The following is a 19,507-nucleotide window of genomic DNA, read 5'->3' as shown; positions in this document are numbered from 1 at the left end:
TTTAATGATTTTTGTGAAATGATTGTGTGACACCCTTCGGGGCATAATTACTCTGATTGAATTATTATCATTTTAATTAAATATTTTGGGGTATTTAGAAGGGTGTTACATTAGTGGTATCAGAGCATAGTCGGTCGTGTCGAGTCGTAGTTATTCTGTTTCCCCTGTACGGGATAGGTGTTGTGTAACCCTATCGGTACTTATTGTTTTAGCTTGTTGGGTTTTCAGAATAGAGATGGCTGGAAGAGGTAGAGATGATGCTGCGATTGCTGAGGCTCTGGGTATGCTAGCTGGAGTACTGGGAGGGAATCCAAATGTTGTGGGAATGGGAGTTGCTCGTCAGTTGAGTGAGTTCCAGAAGAACAATCCTCCAATGTTCAAAGGAGCATACGATCCAGATGGTGCTCAGAAGTGGTTGAAGGAGATAGAGAGGATCTTCAGAGTAACTGAGTGTGCTGATAACCAGAAGGTCAGGTTCGGTACACATATGCTGTCAGAAGAAGCTGATGATTGGTGGGTTGCTACCCGCACTGAGTTGGAAGCTGCTGGAGATGCTGAGATTACTTGGGCTGTATTCAGAGAGAGATTTCTGAGGAAGTATTTTCCCGAAGATGTCAGAGGAAAGAAAGAGATAGAGTTCTTGGAATTGAAGCAGGGTAACCGGTCTGTTACGGAGTATGCTGCTAAGTTCACAGAGTTGTCTAAGTATTATACTCCCTATGCTGAGGCTGCTGGGGAATTTTCCAAGTGTGTGAAGTTTGAGAACGGGTTGCGTCCCGAGATCAAGCAGGCGATTGGATATCAGAGGATTAGAGTGTTTTCTGATTTGGTTGACTGTTGCAGGATTTTTGAACAGGATTCCAAGGCCAGAGCTGAGAGCTATCAGCAGAGAGTTGATAGGAGAGGCAAGAATCAGATGGATCGTGGAAAACCGTATGCAGCTGGCAAAGGTTTTCAGAGGCAGAGTGGGACGAAGAGGACTAGTGGGGGAGATTCTAGTGCTCCTGTTAAGTGTTACAGATGTGGTCAGGCTGGACATCGTATCCATGAGTGTACCAGTAATGAGAAGAAGTGTTTCAAATGTGGAAAAGGTGGTCATTTAGCTGCAGATTGCCGGTTGAAGACTGTGACTTGTTTCAACTGTGGAGAGTTGGGTCATATCAGTCCACAGTGTCCTAAGCCGAAGAAAGAGAATCAGTCAGGAGGCAAGGTTTTTGCTTTATCAGGTTCTGAGACTTCTGCAGATGATCGTTTGATCCGAGGTACGTGTTATATTAATGGCTTTCCTCTTGTAGCTATTATTGACACAGGTGCGACTCATTCTTTTATATCTTTGGATTGTGCTGTGAAGCTTAAGTTAGAAATATCTGAGATGTTTGGAAGTATGGTGATTGATACTCCTGCGAAGGGTTCAGTAACTACTACTTCAGTTTGTCTAAGTTGTCCCTTGAGTATTTTCGGTAGAGACTTTGGGATAGACCTTGTGTGTCTTCCACTAGTACAGGTTGATGTTATTCTGGGTATGAACTGGTTGGTGTTTAACCGAGTTTCTATCAACTGTTTTGATAAGACAGTGATATTCCCTGAGATTGAGGAAGGAAAGAGTTTGTTTCTATCAGCAAGGCAGGTGAATGAGGCAGTGGCAGATGGGGCAGAGTTGTTTATGCTGTTAGCGACTTTGGAGGCTAAAGATAAACTGGTGATTGGCGATCTAGCTGTGGTGTGTGATTTTCCTGATGTGTTTCCGGAAGAAGTGAACGAATTGCCGCCAGAGCGTGAAGTTGAGTTCTCGATTGATTTGGTACCTGGTACTAGACCGATATCGATGGCTCCATATCGTATGTCTGCTGTTGAACTAGCTGAATTGAAGAGTCAGTTGGAAGATTTGTTGGATAAGAAATTCATTCGTCCGAGTGTGTCACCGTGGGGTGCACCAGTGTTGTTGGTTAAGAAGAAAGAAGGTACTATGAGGTTGTGTGTGGACTACAGGCAACTGAATAAAGTGACGATCAAGAATCGGTATCCTTTACCGAGGATTGATGATTTAATGGATCAATTGGTTGGTGCTAGTGTGTTCAGCAAAATAGATTTGAGATCTGGATATCATCAGATACGTGTGAAAACTGAGGATATTCAGAAGACTGCTTTCAGAACAAGGTATGGACATTATGAGTATTCCGTGATGCCTTTTGGTGTGACTAATGCACCTGGAGTGTTTATGGAGTATATGAATAGGATTTTCCATCCGTATCTAGACCAGTTTGTTGTGGTGTTTATTGACGATATTTTGGTGTATTCGAAATCTGAAGAAGAGCATGCTGAGCATTTGAGAGTGGTTTTAGGAGTTCTAAGAGAAAAGAAGTTATTTGCTAAACTGTCAAAGTGTGAATTTTGGTTAGAAGAGGTTAGTTTTCTTGGTCATGTGATTTCAAGAGGTGGTGTTGCTGTTGATCCTTCTAAGATAGAAGCGGTATCTAAGTGGGAAGCTCCGAAGTCTGTTGCTGAGATTCGAAGTTTCCTTGGACTTGCAGGTTACTATAGGAAATTTATTGAGGGATTCTCTAAGTTGGCGTTACCGTTGACAATGTTGACTAGAAAGGGGCAAGCGTTTGTTTGGGATTCAAAATGTGAAGAAGGTTTCCAAGAGTTAAAGAGAAGGTTAACTACTGCTCCTATTCTGATATTACCGAGTTCGTCGGAACTATTTAAGGTTTATTGTGATGCTTCATTGTTGGGTTTAGGTGGTGTGTTGATGCAGAATAAGCAGGTTATAGCTTATGCTTCGAGACAGCTAAGGGTTCATGAGAGGAACTATCCGACACACGATTTAGAGTTGGCAGCTGTGGTATTTGTTCTGAAGTTGTGGAGGCATTATTTGTATGGGTCGAGATTTGAAGTTTTCAGTGACCATAAGAGTTTAAAGTATTTGTTTGATCAGAAAGAGCTGAATATGAGACAGAGAAGATGGTTAGAATTTTTGAAGGATTATGACTTTGGTTTGCATTACCATCCGGGTAAAGCAAATGTAGTAGCTGATGCATTGAGTCGGAAATCATTGCATATGTCTATGTTGATGGTTAAGGAATTGGATTTAATTGAACAGTTTAGAGACTTGAGTTTGGTGTGTGAGAGTACTCACAATAGTGTTAAACTGGGAATGTTGAGATTAACAAGTGGTATTCTGGATGAGATCAGAGAAGGTCAGAAATCTGATATGCTTTTGGTTGATAAGTTGACTTTGGTGAACTCAGGTCAGGGTGGTGAATTCCGAGTTGATGAGAATGGTGTTTTGAGATTTGGTGACCGGGTGTGTATTCCGGATGTTGCCGAGCTTAAGAAGAGTATTCTTGAAGAAGGACATCGTAGTGGCTTGAGTATTCATCCTGGAGCTACGAAAATGTATCATGATTTGAAAAAGTTGTTTTGGTGGCCGGGAATGAAGAAAGAAATTGCGAGTTTTGTTTATTCCTGTTTGACTTGTCAGAAGTCAAAGATTGAGCATCAGAAGCCGTCTGGGCTAATGCAACCGTTGGCTATTCCAGAGTGGAAGTGGGATAGTATCAGTATGGATTTTGTTTCTGGTTTGCCGAGGACAAGTAAGAATTTTGAGGCTATTTGGGTGATTGTTGATAGATTGACGAAGTCGGCTCATTTCATTCCGATTAGAATGGATTATCCGTTAGAGAGATTAACCGAGTTGTATATTGAGAAGATTGTAAGTTTGCATGGTATTCCGTCGAGTATTGTTTCGGACAGAGATCCTAGATTTACATCGAAGTTCTGGGAAGGTTTGCAGAGGGCTTTGGGAACTAAGCTGAGATTGAGTTCTGCATATCATCCGCAGACTGATGGTCAGACTGAGAGGACGATTCAGTCACTGGAGGATCTTTTGAGAGCTTGTGTTTTGGAAAAAGGAGGTGCTTGGGATTGTTATTTGCCTTTGATTGAGTTTACCTACAACAATAGTTTTCATTCGAGCATCGGTATGGCACCGTTTGAAGCTTTGTATGGTAGGAGATGTCGGACGCCTTTATGTTGGTATGAGTCCGGTGAGAGTGCTGTGGTTGGACCGGAGATTGTTCAACAGACTACAGAACAGATTAAGATGATTCAGGAGAAGATGAGAATTGCTCAGAGTCGTCAGAAGAGTTATCATGATAAGAGGAGGAAGTCACTTGAGTTCCAAGAGGGAGATCATGTGTTTCTTCGTGTTACTCCGATAACTGGTGTTGGTCGAGCTTTGAAGTCGAAGAAGTTGACACCTCGATTTATTGGTCCCTATCAGATTTTGGAGAGGATAGGAGAGGTAGCCTATCGTATCGCCTTACCACCGTCGCTTGCGAATTTGCATGATGTTTTTCATGTGTCTCAGTTGAGGAGATACGTTCATGATCCGTCGCATGTTGTCCAAGTAGATGATGTACAGGTAAGAGATAACCTGACTGTTGAAACATCACCTATGAGGATTGAGGATCGAGAGTGGAAGCAGTTGCGGGGTAAAGAGATTGCCTTAGTGAAGGTAGCTTGGGGAGGACCAGCAGGTGGCAATGTGACTTGGGAACTTGAGAGTCAGATGAAGGAGTCTTATCCGGAGTTGTTCGCTTGAGGTATGTTTTCGAGGACGAAAACTCTTTTAGTGGGGGAGAGTTGTAACACCCCGATAATAATATGTATTTATTTAAATTAAATTAATAATATGTTTATTAATTTAATTAGAATATTTGAATTATTATTATTATTTTGGAATAATAATTATTGGGATAATTATTTAGTGGAATAATATTATTGGAGTATATAAGTTGGAATAATAAAAAGTCCCAATTTTTGGAAAAAGGTTTTCACGTGAAAAGGGAAAAGAGAACCAGAGAACGAAGGTTGAAGGAAGGAGAAGCTTGGAGCTCAGAGGTTGCCGGATTAACTCAGGTAAGGGGGGTTTATCATCGATTAACGGGTATTATGGGATGATATGTACTGGGTAGTAATAGACCATTGTTTTACCTCTGATTGGATGATATATGTTGAATTTGTGAACTGTTGAGATGAACGAAAATTTGGAATATAATTGACGAAATTCGTAGGAATTAGAGGTAGAAAGGTTAGAAATTTGTGAAATCGAAAGTGTATGATTCGTGTTAGATGATATGAATGAATTGTGTGTGAAATCTGGACTGTAGAAGGTTGAATTGGATAGGTCTCGTAGCAGAGAAAGCCATTGCAGATCTGAGAGTTCTGGTCTCTGGTCATACGCGTATGGCACTAGGCAATACGCGTATGAGGTGTTGGTACGCGTATGGGGGGAAGCCTTACGCGTATGAGTGGAAAAGATGGCATTTTGAACGTGAATTGGTCTCTGTTGGTACGCGTAATGGGAAGTTGTTACGCGTAGCGTACGCGTATGGGGTAGGTGGTACGCGTATGAGTTGGGCGAGGAAATGCGCAATACGCGTAAGAGAGTAGGCATTACGCGTATGGAGTTGGCCAGGTTTGGGCAATACGCGTATGGCATGGACAGTACGCGTATGGGCAGAGTTGGGATTTTCCTGAACTGTTGTTGTGCAGTTTTTGGTTGTTTAGGCTGAGTGACGTACTTAGCTGAGATATGATGTTGTAGGGATCATTTCCCGTTGTTTTGAGTGGTATAGGTATTAGTAGAGCGGGCTAATACTGTGGTTGATTAGGTGGCATGATATGATGTGCTTTTGTGATTAGTTATGTTGATAATGTGTGATGGTATACATGATGATGTGAATGTATACGTTTGTGAATAGACTGTATTATGGCTTAGAGTGTGAGCATGTGTCTATTCTTGATTGTTGTTGATGTTGCATTGCTAGGTGATTAGCATGCATGTTGTGGCCCATTTGGGGTGGTAGCTAATTCCCATGGTGAGGAATTAGTGAGTATATCATTTGATTGTTGTTGTTGATGTTTGCATGCTAGGTGATTAGCGTGCATTTCATGGCCCATTTGGGGTGGTAGCTAATTCCCATGGTGAGGAATTAGTGAGTGAGTCACTATGTCTCAAATGAGTGGGACTAGTGAGCTTGGTAGCCGTGCCTGGATTTGGACGGTGAGGTTGAACTATATGTTCACAACATAGTCGGTACCGCATGCATAGAGTCTCATTGCATAATGAATGTATGGCATATAATATGAATGGATGTATTCCAGTATTATATGTGTGTTGTGTGTTATTTTGTTAATGTTGAATGTGATTGAGATGTTACCGTTAAATATGATGCTGGATGCTTGAATGGATATTGCTGTCGCTGCATGCGCAGTCTGATTAGGGTGAATTAATGTGTTAATTACTTGGCATTACATATTGTTCTATAATGCTTATTATATTGATTGAGGAACTCACCCTTACGCCTATTTTTCAGGTAACGAGAAATGAGTTGAGTAGAAGCTAATGCTTGGAGTCTAGAGTAGTTTCTTATGGGTCATGCTCTGATAGATGTAACATCGGGAGGGGATGTTTTAATTAATTTGATTTCTGTTGTTGATTGATTGACATGTATTGTGTACATGTTTTACATTGATGTTGAATTGATTCCGCTGCGAATTATGCAAAGAACCTTATTTTGATTAAATAAATGAGCATGACAGGATATTTTAATGATTTTTGTGAAATGATTGTGTGACACCCTTCGGGGCATAATTACTCTGATTGAATTATTATCATTTTAATTAAATATTTTGGGGTATTTAGAAGGGTGTTACAAAACACATATAAGCTTTCATTTAATTCATATCAAAATTTCAAAAGATCTAAGGATAATAAAATAAAAAAGGAACTTAATAGAGTACTGTTTTTAATATAACAAATTGTAGGAATATCTAAACGCATAGGCATAAGATGACAGATGCAGAAAAAAAAATGTCGATTCCATTCCAATCATTGTGGGCAACATACAACACTGAAAATTTAGCATGAATTAGAAATTAAAATAACACTTAAAATTTAACATAAAACAAAAATTCAGACAATACCGAATTGATTCGAAACCAACACCTTGTAAATTAATGATCATAACTTGTATCAATCCCAAACAACATCATGAAAAAACTTAAAACAGCATCTGTAAATTCTTAACACAAGCCTGGAAAACAAATTTCATAATAATATCAAAACAATAAAATCGCAACAGATTTGAAACAATTTTGAGTCAGAACAATACACAACCAAGAAAAGGAAGTCGAAATAGAACCGAAACTCAAACTAACTTCAGACCGAAATCAACAGAACAACCTTAAAACAATCGAATATCCAATAAGAACCGAATCAAAGTTAAAGTCAAGACTCACCTCTGAACATATGCCTCCGCGTCCGTACACCGCCGGAAAATCCCCTTCTCCGATCGCCACCTCACGCAAATCAAACTGGCGATGCCGTCACCATCATCGTGAACACACCGCTACCACCATCGAGGGTTGGAGATTCTATTTTGATTTCTCCAATTTGAGAAGTTTTATCATTGTTATGTGTTGCCAAAACGAAATCGATTGAGAGATAGATGGAGTGTCTATTTCCGAAAAGTTGAATCCATAGAAAATAAACCCTTTAAAATCTTGAGAAGGGTACTGATTACTGAACGTGCGCTCTTTCTTATTTTTGTTTAAAATAGATTTTTTATTTTTATTGTTTATTTCCTTTCCTTTCTTTTTATTTTCATTTTTATTTTGCTATTTCTTCTTTTTGGTTGTTACTCTTGTGTAAATAAGAGGAGTCTAGCCTGGGATATTAGTTTGTTATTTAGAAGTTTTTTAGAAGAACCATATATTTATAAAATATTAGAAAATTAATTTAATACTAATGTAAATCAATAAAATAAAATCAAGATTGATCATGTTTTATTTTACTATTGAAAATACAAAGTGAATTTTTCTAATCCCTTTATTAATTGTATTTTATTATAATATTTAGATCCAAATTAAAAATACTAAAAAATACTAAAAAGTATAATTGTGGATTAGTTTTAGAATGATCAAGCGTATTGAAATTATGAATTAATTTTTTAAATGAGTTAATATAAGTAATATAAGGAATAAAAAATATAGGGTTAAATATGAAATATTAATTAAATTGGGAAATATGGTCAATTCTTGGGATAATTATGGAATAACTTAAGGATAGTATGAGATGGATTTATAATAATTTTTAGGATTTTAAATAAGGGATAAAAGTCGGGGATAAGAGATATGGACTTTGAGATTTATTAAAATAATTATAAATATGAATTATTTTCTTAAATCAAAATAATGAGATTTTTTGCAAACAACTAAGGAATAAAATCAACCTCACTCATTTAAAACCGTAAGTCCTCTACCCTGGAGTATTGAGACATTTTTCAAAAATAAAATATTTCTCCGTCCCCGATGTGTGGGAATTTTTAAGGGATAAAAAATAAACAAATATTTTTTAAGAAGAACTACGATACCCTGATCCTTCGACTAATGTGAAGGTACGTAGGCATAGAGTTATAAACCCTAGTGAGTATGATTATAAAAAATCTTTTTGGGTCTCTCGTCTATTTAAGTAGAATACCTTATGTAAATATAATAAATAATTAATAGTCAATTAGTAATCAAGCAAACACCTTAGAAACATACACTAGCCCTAGAATTATAGGAGGATCCCATTGAGTACAATGGAGGTAAGGGATGCCTAACATCTTCCCCTTACTTAACCGACTCCCGAACCTAGTCTCTCACCCTTAACTATTATATTTTATCATTATTTCCCTGTTCCTTAGGAACGAATAAAGGATGATGGCGACTCTGTCATTTTTCCAGCCGCGACAATGATAAGGATGAATGTTGGTAGGTGGAGCTTGGGGAATGAGATAAATGACATGGTTAGTGTCTCAAGTATGTGGTAGTGAGGTGGGTGATTGAAACAAAGACTCGTATTTATGGAGTAGTGTTTGTAGTTGAGGTCTGGATTTTGGTTTGAAAGGGGCTCAAGTGTTAATACTTGGATATGGAAGAACGCACTAGTGCCCTTGGTCTGAAGGAGATATCTCACTTGTTGTGATGTAATGAAGTGAATCCTTCCATCACACTCTCCCTTGAGTTCAACTCTCAATGAAAGTACCAAATAATTAGGGAAGAGATAATTTATAGACTACGAGGGCTAAAATATCTCCTCAGAATTTAACTGGGAAGAAGAGAATGACAACATTGCTTGCTTGCCTCTTTTCATTATAATATGGAAATATATAGAGTATTACAATAATATAATTGTACCACTAGTGGGCCATAAATTCTAGTAATTATCTAATAAGATTTAGCTTATCCAACGAGTAAATGATAGCTCAATCCCTTTTAACAGAATTGGTTGTGATGTAATCTTCTAGATATTTTGGCTTATTGCTACTCTCTTGACTTTTCCTTCTTCCTCCTTCTGCACAATAGCTTATGTAATCCTATCATATTTTCTCCCTTTTCATTTTAGCGTATTTGATTTTCTAACTTTTGTCAATATAAAAATGAATAAGTAAGCAAAACTCATTGTTTTGAAAAACTAGTTTTCATGCATAAAAGAACATGTTGACTAAGTCAATGCTTAAGAATCAAATCATGTATCGATTCATGATGTTTCTTTTTGGAGTGTGTTTGCATGAGTTGAATAACCCCTTTTGTTGAATTGATTCATACCACTCTTTTGTGCCGCTTAGCTTACTAATTTGAATCATGATCTTTGAGTGAGTTGATTCATATAGTTGAAGCTTGAATTATGACTTTATGATTTAAATCAAATTTTTTGCCTAGTCGATTCATATTTATTTTGAATCGATTTATTCTTATATTGTTTCAATTTTCTATCATTGAATTGAATCATTATTTGTTTATGAATCAATTTTTTGTGGCTTATCGAATTATAAAGACTTTTTACACCATTTTTAGTTGTTTTTGTGTCATTTTCATGAACTTCTATATAAACTTTAGAGTGTGTTTGGATGAGGTAATTGAGAATTTTTATATAATTTAAAATTCTAAGCAATTTAAATGATTCAATTGAAATCCATTCATTTTTAAATTCTTTTATTTGGGTGAAGTATTAAAATGATTCATTATTAAATTTTTGAGGTCATTTTCATAAATTTTAAAAAATTTGGACCAAATTTAAAATATAAAAAATAGGGACCAATTTGCAAAATTTGAAAATTTAAAGGGACTAATTTGTAAAATTTGAAAATTATTAAGGACTTATTTGTAATTTTTTGAAAATTTTATGAATATAAAATATGAGCACCATTTTACAAACTTTGAAATATAAATAATATACAATTTAACATTTGCATTATATAGAGTGATGAATCAATTTTAAATTCTTTGCTTTTTTGATTGTTAGTTCGTGATGCATTTTTAGTGAGGAGAGAAAAAGAGAAAGAATAAGGAAATAAGGATTGTATTATTGACTGATTTTTTTGAAACTGATTTACATGATATATATTTATATACAACTAACTAACTTGTCTACTAAGTAAGTAACAAACCCTAAACCTTAATTAACTTTGGGCTTGAGCCACACAAAACTTGGATTATATTATATCTCAACATACCCCCCTATAATCCAATTGTCGAACAAACACTAACTATAGTCGATCTGAACTATTCCTTATTTCTTTATCAAATTCAGGAATATGTCGATCTTCAATCCTTTGGTGAAAATGTCAGCCAACTGTGCTTCACTTGAGCAATGTCTTACTTCAAGTTCACCTTGATTTAACTTCTCCCTTAATAAGTGAAATCTAGATTCGATGTGTTTACTCCTTCCATGCAAAACTGGATTCTTTGCAAGATTTATGGCTGACTTGTTGTATATCTGCAACATCATGGGTTTCTTCACTTCGACCTTCATTTCTTCAAGCATAAACATAATCCAAATTTATTGACAATCATCATAGAATCCTGCTATATATTCATCCTCACACAATGACAATGCCACCACAAGTTTCTTTCTCGAGCGCCATGAGATTGGGGCACCAAATACATGAAAGAAATAACGAGTTGTGCTTCTTCGATCTTCCTTATCTCCACACCAATCAACATATGGATAATAAGTAACCATAGCTTTTTTGCCTTCAGAGTCTCGTCGAAATAGAATTCCATAGTTTATCGATCCTTTTAAGTATCTCAGGATTCTTCTTGCAGCCTTCATGTGTGTCACCCTTGGTTCACTCATGTATCTGCTCACTAATCCAAATGAGAAACATATATCAGGTCGACTGTTGCACATATATCTCAGAGATCCGATAATTTGTTGAAAAAAGTTGCATCAACTTTGTCTTCCTCTCCATACTTCTCCAACTTTATATTTGGTTCGACAGACGAAGATGCAGGAGTCGAATCATCAATCCTGAATCTCTTAAGTATCTCTTTGACTGACTTTATTTGATATAGCATCATACCTTACTTTGACATTTGAAATTCCATGTCTAGGAAATAATACAAGTTTCCCAGATCCAACATTTCAAATTCCCTTATCATCAGCTCTTTGAACTTTGACATGTTCTCCAAGGTATTTCCAGTAACTAGCAAGTCATCGACATATAAGCAGATGATTGTTATATCTTGTTCCACAACCTGAACATAGACACCTTATTCATATTTGCATTTGATGAATCCTAATTCGACCAAGTATGAGTCGACCTTCTTGTTCCATGCCCTAGGTGCTTGCTTGAGGCCATAAAGTGCTTTGTGCAACTTAAACACTTTCCTTGCTTCCTCCTGTATCACAAACCCAGGAGGTTGTGTGACATAGAATTCTTCGTCTAGGGGATCATTCATAAATTCTTATTTTACATCTAAGTGAAATGTCGACCAACCTTGCTTGCATGCCAAGGCAACTACTAGTCGAACAGTTTCCAATCTTGCTAATGGTTCAGAGTAGTTGACTTCTACTATTAGAAGAAAACCTCTAGCTACTAATCTCACCTTATGTATTGATTTTGATCCATCAACATTGTGCTTCAACTTGAACACCCACTTCACTTTGATAGCTTTTGTATGGGCTGGAAATTCGACTAACTCCCATGTGTTGTTTCTTTTGATTGATTGTAACTCTTCGACCATAACTTACTTTCATTGTTTATCGTTTAAGGCTTCACTATAGTTGATTGGTTTAACACCTGCAAGTAATGCAAAATGAACTAATTCTCCATCTGGTGTGACTTCATCATCACCAGTTACTTCATAATATTGAAGTCTTGTTAGACGAGATCTAGTTCTTTGAGGTCTTTGACTATTACTAGCGACACCATCTTCGACTTCGACTATGTCGGGCATGTCAACAACTGATTCGACTTTGATTGGAATATCGATAATATCTTCGACTTCGCATTATTACTTGCTTCGTCAAAATCATAGCTCATTAATGGCTTGTCAATTGAATCACTAGAATTCCAATCCAGGAAGAATTTTCATCGATCACAATATCTCGACTCATCATGATCTTCTGATTAATTGGATTGAACAACCCGTATACACCAGTTTTATGATATCCTACCAGAATCATAGGTTCACTGTTGTCGTCAAGCTTCCTTCTTCTAGCATTAAGATCATGCTTCTAACACATAGAGCCAAACACCTTCAGATTACTAATTGATGGTCCTTTGCCACTCCAAACTTCTTGAGGAACCTTGTTTTTCAAATTCTTGGCAGGGCACCTGTTCAGAATATAAACAGCAGTGGAAACAACTTCATCCCATAAGGATTTTTGCAAATTCTTATGCTTCAGCATGCATCTCACCATGTCCAATATGGTCACTTTCTTCTTTCTGCCATTCCATTATGTTGAAGCGTGTAATGAGCAATTACCTTATGATTAACGCCATGTTATGTACATATATCTTCAAACATCTTTGATGTATATTCGCCACCTCCATCTATTCGCATAACCTTGATCTTCTTTTCACTCTGGTTTTCGACAAACATCTTGAATCTCTTAAATATTTCGAATACTTCATCCTTTCGCTTGATTGCATAGATCCACAACTTTTGACAACTCATTGAAAAATTAAACAAAATACTTGTTTACACCAATGATATGCTCCTTAAAAGGTCCACATACATATGAATGTACAACTTTGAGTATGCAGAAGGATCTCATTAGCATAGTCGAAACCAAAAACTTTCTGGATTATTTTCCGAGTAGACAACCTTCACAGAGTTTGTCAGGCATCTCCAAACTTGGTATACCAATTACCATATCTTGAGTAATCAGTTGATTGAGTGATCGAAAGTTCAAATGTCAAAACCTCAAATGCCACAACCAACCATGCTTGTGGTCGATAACAGTTTTTAGACATTGTACTTCAGTCGAACTGATCATGGTCTTAAATATTATGTTCTTCGACAGAGGAGATTTTAAGACCAAATTGTTCAGTGTGTTGAACAATTCTAAGACTCCATCTTTCATAATCACTGAGAAACATTTTCGACCAATTGTCCAACACTTAGTAGACTGCACTTTATTCCAGGTACATAGAGTACATATTTGATCATATCTTTTCCTCATTTGCTCCTTTAAATATCTATGTCGCCAGTACCTTCTGCTTGCAACGAGCTATTATCAGAAAGTTTGAATTTTCTCTTCTTTGACGAGTCGAAATCAGCTAACCACACTTTTCGACCAGTCATGTGATTTGAGCAACCTGAGTCGAGGAACCAGATCTTGGAGTCGACATGGTCATTTGCAACTGCATCCATAACCACCATATCTTCAGAATCATCTGAAATTTGGCGTGCAAGATTCATTCCTTCTTCCTTGACTTTTGTTGCTCCCTTTTCTTTTTTCTACCAACAATTCTTGGCCACATGACCCCATTTTTCATAGGTATAACACTACACTCCTTTTTTCTCTTTGTTTTTCAGATATGAGTTTCCTTCTCCTCTTTTCGAGGATTCAGAAGTCCTATCACCGACCTTATACTTTTGAGAGTTCAACTAAGACTTCTTGCTCTGAGTTTTGTCTTATTTGCCTTTGAATTTGTTGTAACCACCATGCTTCTTCCAAGCTTGAGCATGCAGTGCTGATATCGAATCTTGATCCCATTTCCTTTAGACAATCCTAATCTCATGCGCCTCCAACGAACCAACTAAATCTTCCAGTTTTAGGGTTTCAAGATTGTTGGATTATTGAATAGTTACGATAATGTGATCAAAGTGAGAGGTCAACGTACACATTACCTTCTCAACTATCATCTTACCAGTTAGGGTTTCACCACAACCCTTCATGAGATGGACGAGATTATGCACCTTCGACACATAGCCTGCAATCTTTTCATCTTCTCCCATCTGCAACAATTCATACTGCCAAAACAAAGTCTACAACTTTTTGACTTTAACTTTCTCACCTCCTTCATATTACTTGATAAGAATATCCCATGTCTCCTTCGACGATTCAACATGAGAGATCTTGTCGAAATTCGGCAAATCTACTACAGATTGAATGCAATACGCGGCCTTGCAGTCTTTCTTCTTCGCCTCATTGTGCGCGACTCTCTGAGCATCAGTTGCATTCTTAACAAGCTCAGGGACACCATTAGTAACCACTTCTTGGGTTTCATGAAACTCGAATAAGGTCTGCATCTGTTTTCTCCATCGGATCTAATTATTGCCGTCAAGAATTGGAAGAGAATTCAGAATGCCATTAGTACCATTCATCTTTGTAGAGATTGATTAACAACCCACGTACCCGAAAACACGATAACAGACATGTGATTCTTGAAAACACGATCAAGAATCTACCCGAAGCTCTAGATACTAATTTGTTAGTGCGTGAGACACTTTTAGTAAGAAGAGAAACAATAAATTTTGGTCAAATCATTTTAAATTCCCTCAAAAAGTTCTTTTCCCTAGTCAAAATGTTTCATCCAAACACTCTCCTAGTTTAATCATTTTAAAGAATTTTAGAGTATTAAACTAACAAAATTTATCTCTAATTTAAATGTTATGGCTAATTTTAAAATTATAAAATCAAAAAAATCAAAATTACAAAATTAGAAACGAGAGACCAAAATTCTGTAATTAACAATATAAATAAGTTAAAATTACATTTTAACTAAAAATAATCACGAATTTTCTCCATTTAATAATAACAACTTTATATATTAATATATAAATAAAAAAAATTCTTACACATCATTTTGTTAATTTAAAATTACACGTAATATAAAATAAAATCTACCCCAGACAGCAACTTAATAAAAGTGAATATTTGTTCCTAAATTTCTTTGTCTGGATTTTCATTTTCTATAAAGAAAAAACAATGTACTACCTTTAATCTCTTATAGGTTATTTTTTTCTTGCATAATGACCAAACAGTCCTTCAAAACTACCGTTATCGCCCCCCTGTCCTCTCTATTATTCAGAAGAAGAATAAAAGTGCTTAAAAAAAAAGCGAAATTGAAAATCAAAATCTGAAATTCGTTTTCCTTGCTCCAAGTTGATTGAGTTCAGCATAATCAATGGGTAGAGTTAAGCACTTCCCAAGTCCAAGTAAACCCGCTGGTACGTTCCAATTTCGGAACCCTAGTTTATTCATTAACCCCTCTTCGTTTTGCAAATTCAGAGTTGTATTTTTGTTCCTCAGGTAGTTTTTGTTTAATCTTTTGAAAATTATTCAGCAAGTGACAATCTTGGAAAGAAGAAAAGACGGTGTAAACCTGGAACAAAGGCGCTTCGCGAGATTCGAAAATTTCAAAAGGATGTTAAATTGCTTATACCATATGCTCCGTTTGTAAGATGTGTAAGTTCTGCTGAACTATATATTGACCTAATATGGTGTTAATTATGTTTTAGGTTTTAGTTTTATATAATGATTATGATTTGTTAAACAATGGTTTTTGCTTTAAAAAAATTACCATTTGCAACTTAATCAGTTTAGGTTTAATCCAAAAGCTCACTTAAGCTGTAACTTAGAAGCTAATGACATCAAAGTCACTGATTTGGTTGGGTTAAAGTTTTTGTGCTGTTCTTATAATGCTTTTTAATTTTGTGGCTGTAGGTCAAAGAGATTACAAACCAATTATCGTCACTGGTTACACGCTGGTCGCCGGAAGCATTGATATCACTTCAGGAGGTACATAACTTTTTTTCATATTCATTTTAGTATTAGTTAGTATAACTAAAATCAGTTTTAAATTAAAACTTTCGTACTTAGAAAAGTTATTCATTTGATTCTAGTCCTATACAATTTTATGTGCATCTTATATGATGATATTTTTAGTTGAAGAATACCGGAATGTTACCAAATCTGCTTAGGAACTATGCATTGATTGTCAAAGATTATAGCCATTTCTGTAACCGGTACCCTTGAATAATAGCTGGATTGGTAACACAGTTCTAGTTAACCGACACCGTTACATATATGATAGTATCTGAGCTTCATTTATTTATCCATCTACTATTAAAAAAACTAAATATTCTAACCCAAATTCATGTGTTTAATTATTCATTGATAACATCGCCTTACAATTAAAAACATGTTTAACTCATTTAGATGTGTGTGAAGTTTGTCCAAAAAATATTAAAATGTGTTGAAGCAAGGAAAAAATGATTTTTTTAAAACACGTGTCTGTCTGAATTATCCGATACGTGTTGTATGAGTGTCATACGGGTGTTAGACATCAATTCAAAGAGTGTCGAAGCAAAGAAAAAAACATTTTTTGGTGACACATGTCTGACTTTTCCGACACCTGTTTGACTTTTCCGACACGTGTCGTACTAGTGTCATACAAGTGTCAGACACCGCAACAAGCCTATTCCTAGAGGTGTCCGTGCTTCATAACTTACCACTCCAACTCCCACTGTACATACCGAGGTGCATGAGATGCAAGGGATATCAGTCATCAGTGCCCTAACAATGGCCATTTTGACCAATGGCCACTTCAAATTTCTAAGTAAATATCTAGTTGTTTGGTTATATTCTATAGCCAAAAGCCTCGCGTTGTTGTATCTTTCAGTGGTTCTATCCACACGACGATTTACTTTGAACAACCATTTATAGCCTATAGCTCTCTTAACCTGTAGAACAGAAGGGGAGAACCCATGCTTGATTCTTCTCTAGAGCTAGCAATTTAGCCTTAATCAAATTTCTCAATGTTCATGCTGCACAGCTTCTTCACATGCATGTGGAAATAATTAAAGAGTTATTTGTGAGACGTGGAAAAATATTGATATGCGGTATTGACAATATTGTTTGTAAGGTTGGTGGGATCAGCGAGTACTTCATTGATATTTGATTAGATATCTTGAATTTGATTACTTAATTTTAGTGTTTATGTCTCGGTACTTGTTCATAAATTTGTGTTTTGTATTTTGCATATTTGAAGTTGTTAAGTTCTTGTTTAATACTCTAGCTTAAGCTATTAAGTTCTGACTTATGAAATGAGTATTTTGAATTGATGTTTAATTTAATTAACTGTTTGTAGTGAGTTGTTATAGGTATATTTGCATATTTGAAGTTGTTAAGTTCTTGTTAGTACTCTAGCTTAAGTTATTAGGTTCTGACTTATGAATTGCGTGTTTTGAATTGAAGTTTAATTTAATTAAGTGTTTGTACCGAGTTGATATTGGTATTTCTTTTTTATAAAGTGTTTATCAAATTCCACATGCTTGGTTCGGTCATGATGCACCATATTTACACAAGATAATTTCACTAGTGGAGTTTATAGGCAATTAAGATCATCAAGAATCCTTTTCAATCTCAGTATTTCATCTTAGACTCCTTGAACCATAGCTCTTTTGCCTCACACATTCCTTTTACTATACATCCTGTCGCGTGAATCACTTCTAGTTTTCCCTGCAGATCATTGCCGCTCTTATTGTAATTTCGAACCCAATGTTTCAACCTATGCATATCCCAGAGTCAGATCAATGTAACTTAGCCCCATCACTCAAAGCACTCACTCACATTCACCCAACTTGTAACCCATAGAGACTAGGTAAAAAATTCAAATGTTCACAAACCGCACCTCTTTCCCACCTTACTGTTAAACCCATACGGAATCTGCAACTATGAAGCAAGCTTTGCTAAACCTAAATTGCATCGTGCATAATGTTGAGTAAATTGCTTTGACAAGTCTTGGAATTTGGGTTGGGCCTACCTGCTTCCATATTGTGATAGTGCTTCATGCCAAAACCAACCATGTGGAACTAGATCTATATTTTGTTTGAGAAAGTAATAGGCAAATTATTTCAAGTTCTACACATCCGTGCTCAAGACCGGTGTACATGTAGACATCCTCAGTGCTCACTAAATCTCTGTCACCTACCAGATTCATTATTTGGTTTAAGATCCAAGCTCAGAATGCGTGGTCCGTATTCCCTCACACACCCTCTTGAGCTTAAGGGGGAAGTATATTAGAGTAGTACCTAGTGTTTGCTTAATCACTTGTATACTTGTATACAATCACATTAGATAACTTGTCTTGCATGCCTAGATAATGAGCTGCTAGTAATCGTTAAGTGACAGTTAGGTGCTTGTTATAGACTATATCAGATTCTGTACACACAATTATATCAGATTCATTATGTTAAACATTGCTCCTTTTATATAGAGTTGGACTTGAGCTCCAGTGATTAGAACTCAATACACATTATTTTCATACTCATCAGTTTCTCTCATCACTCTTTTCTCTCTACGGTATAATTTTGATAATTGGTGGGAGTATTTTTTCACCTGTTTTGATAACATTTCATATGGAACATGTTGGATCCTTTTTGTTTTGAAAACCCGACAGGCAGTTGAGGATGATCTGGTTCGTATGTTTGAAGCTGGAATGCACTGCGCACGTCATGCAAGGCGTGTTACCCTTAGTAAGTTGATTTCATTTTTTTAATTTCTTTTCTCGGATTTTCTTTTAATGGTCACATATTTTTTTACACTAATCTTACAAAATATCAGTTATTTGATTTTTTTTTGTTGCTATCTCAGTGAAAAAGGATCTTGAGCTGGCCCGCAGGCTTACAGGAATAGGAAGACTTTGGTGAAAGCAACACACCAGTAGTGAAAACCATTGTTGCTGCTGAGCATAAACTTGACAATCTTCGTAGAAGCCATTGCTATTTTGTAAAGCCCAATTTAAAATTAGATACTAGGCTAACTCAGTATGTTTTAGCTGAAAAATGTGTTGTAGAAGGAACCGTCATTGTAGAAAAATGGTTTACTACTACTGAGTCCGAATGAGAATGAGAATGAGAATTTAAAATGAGTCCTTATATAAATTGTAGTAAGTATAAAGTTGATATCAAGTTAGATGTTAGATATTAAAATCACACATGAATTCAACTTGATTTTGTAGTGTAATTTTAGATATGATTCAGATTCATTTCATTTGCATTTAATTTAAATTGCATTTGAATTTTATTTAGGTTTTGATAGTATATAAAAGTGTATTTGTTTTTTCAATTATGTTATAAGAGTTAGACTTTTTCTTCTCTTTCTTCCATCATCGTCTTCATCTTCAACCTTGTACTCCAACAATTGGTATTTAGA

General features: G+C 36.0%; 1 protein-coding gene across 2 annotated transcripts; it reads left to right on the top strand.

Annotated features, from left to right (window-relative positions):
* Positions 1-15,349: 15,349 nt before the first annotated feature.
* On the top strand, positions 15,350-19,223 carry LOC127076063 (histone H3-like centromeric protein CENH3). 2 transcript variants are annotated; one of them, XM_051017613.1, is made up of 5 exons: positions 15,350-15,519; positions 15,636-15,757; positions 16,016-16,090; positions 18,753-18,828; positions 18,955-19,223. In XM_051017613.1, the coding sequence occupies exons 1-5, from the start codon at positions 15,477-15,479 to the stop codon at positions 18,960-18,962; spliced, it is 324 nt and encodes a 107-aa protein (XP_050873570.1). In that variant the 5' UTR covers positions 15,350-15,476; the 3' UTR covers positions 18,963-19,223. The 2 variants fall into 2 exon arrangements, with proteins under 2 accessions (XP_050873570.1, XP_050873569.1); XM_051017612.1 differs by having other exon boundaries at positions 15,356-15,519; positions 18,947-19,223.
* The last annotated feature ends 284 nt before the right edge of the window (positions 19,224-19,507 follow it).

Source organism: Lathyrus oleraceus, chromosome 4 (assembly GCF_024323335.1).
Source record: "Lathyrus oleraceus cultivar Zhongwan6 chromosome 4, CAAS_Psat_ZW6_1.0, whole genome shotgun sequence".
In the NCBI taxonomy this organism is placed as follows: Eukaryota; Viridiplantae; Streptophyta; class Magnoliopsida; order Fabales; family Fabaceae; genus Lathyrus; species Lathyrus oleraceus.
The sequence above is the reverse complement of the archived record's forward strand: the minus strand, read 5'-3'. Positions and strand labels throughout refer to the sequence as shown.

Coding starts and splice junctions, on each gene's coding strand:
- LOC127076063 (XM_051017612.1), top strand. CDS start 15,477: ATGGGTAGAGTTAAGCACTTCCCAAGTCCAAGTAAACCCGCTG. Junction 15,758..16,015: donor ATGCTCCGTTTGTAAGATGT/GTAAGTTCTGCT, acceptor TTGTGGCTGTAG/GTCAAAGAGATTACAAACCA. Junction 16,091..18,752: donor CATTGATATCACTTCAGGAG/GTACATAACTTT, acceptor AAAACCCGACAG/GCAGTTGAGGATGATCTGGT.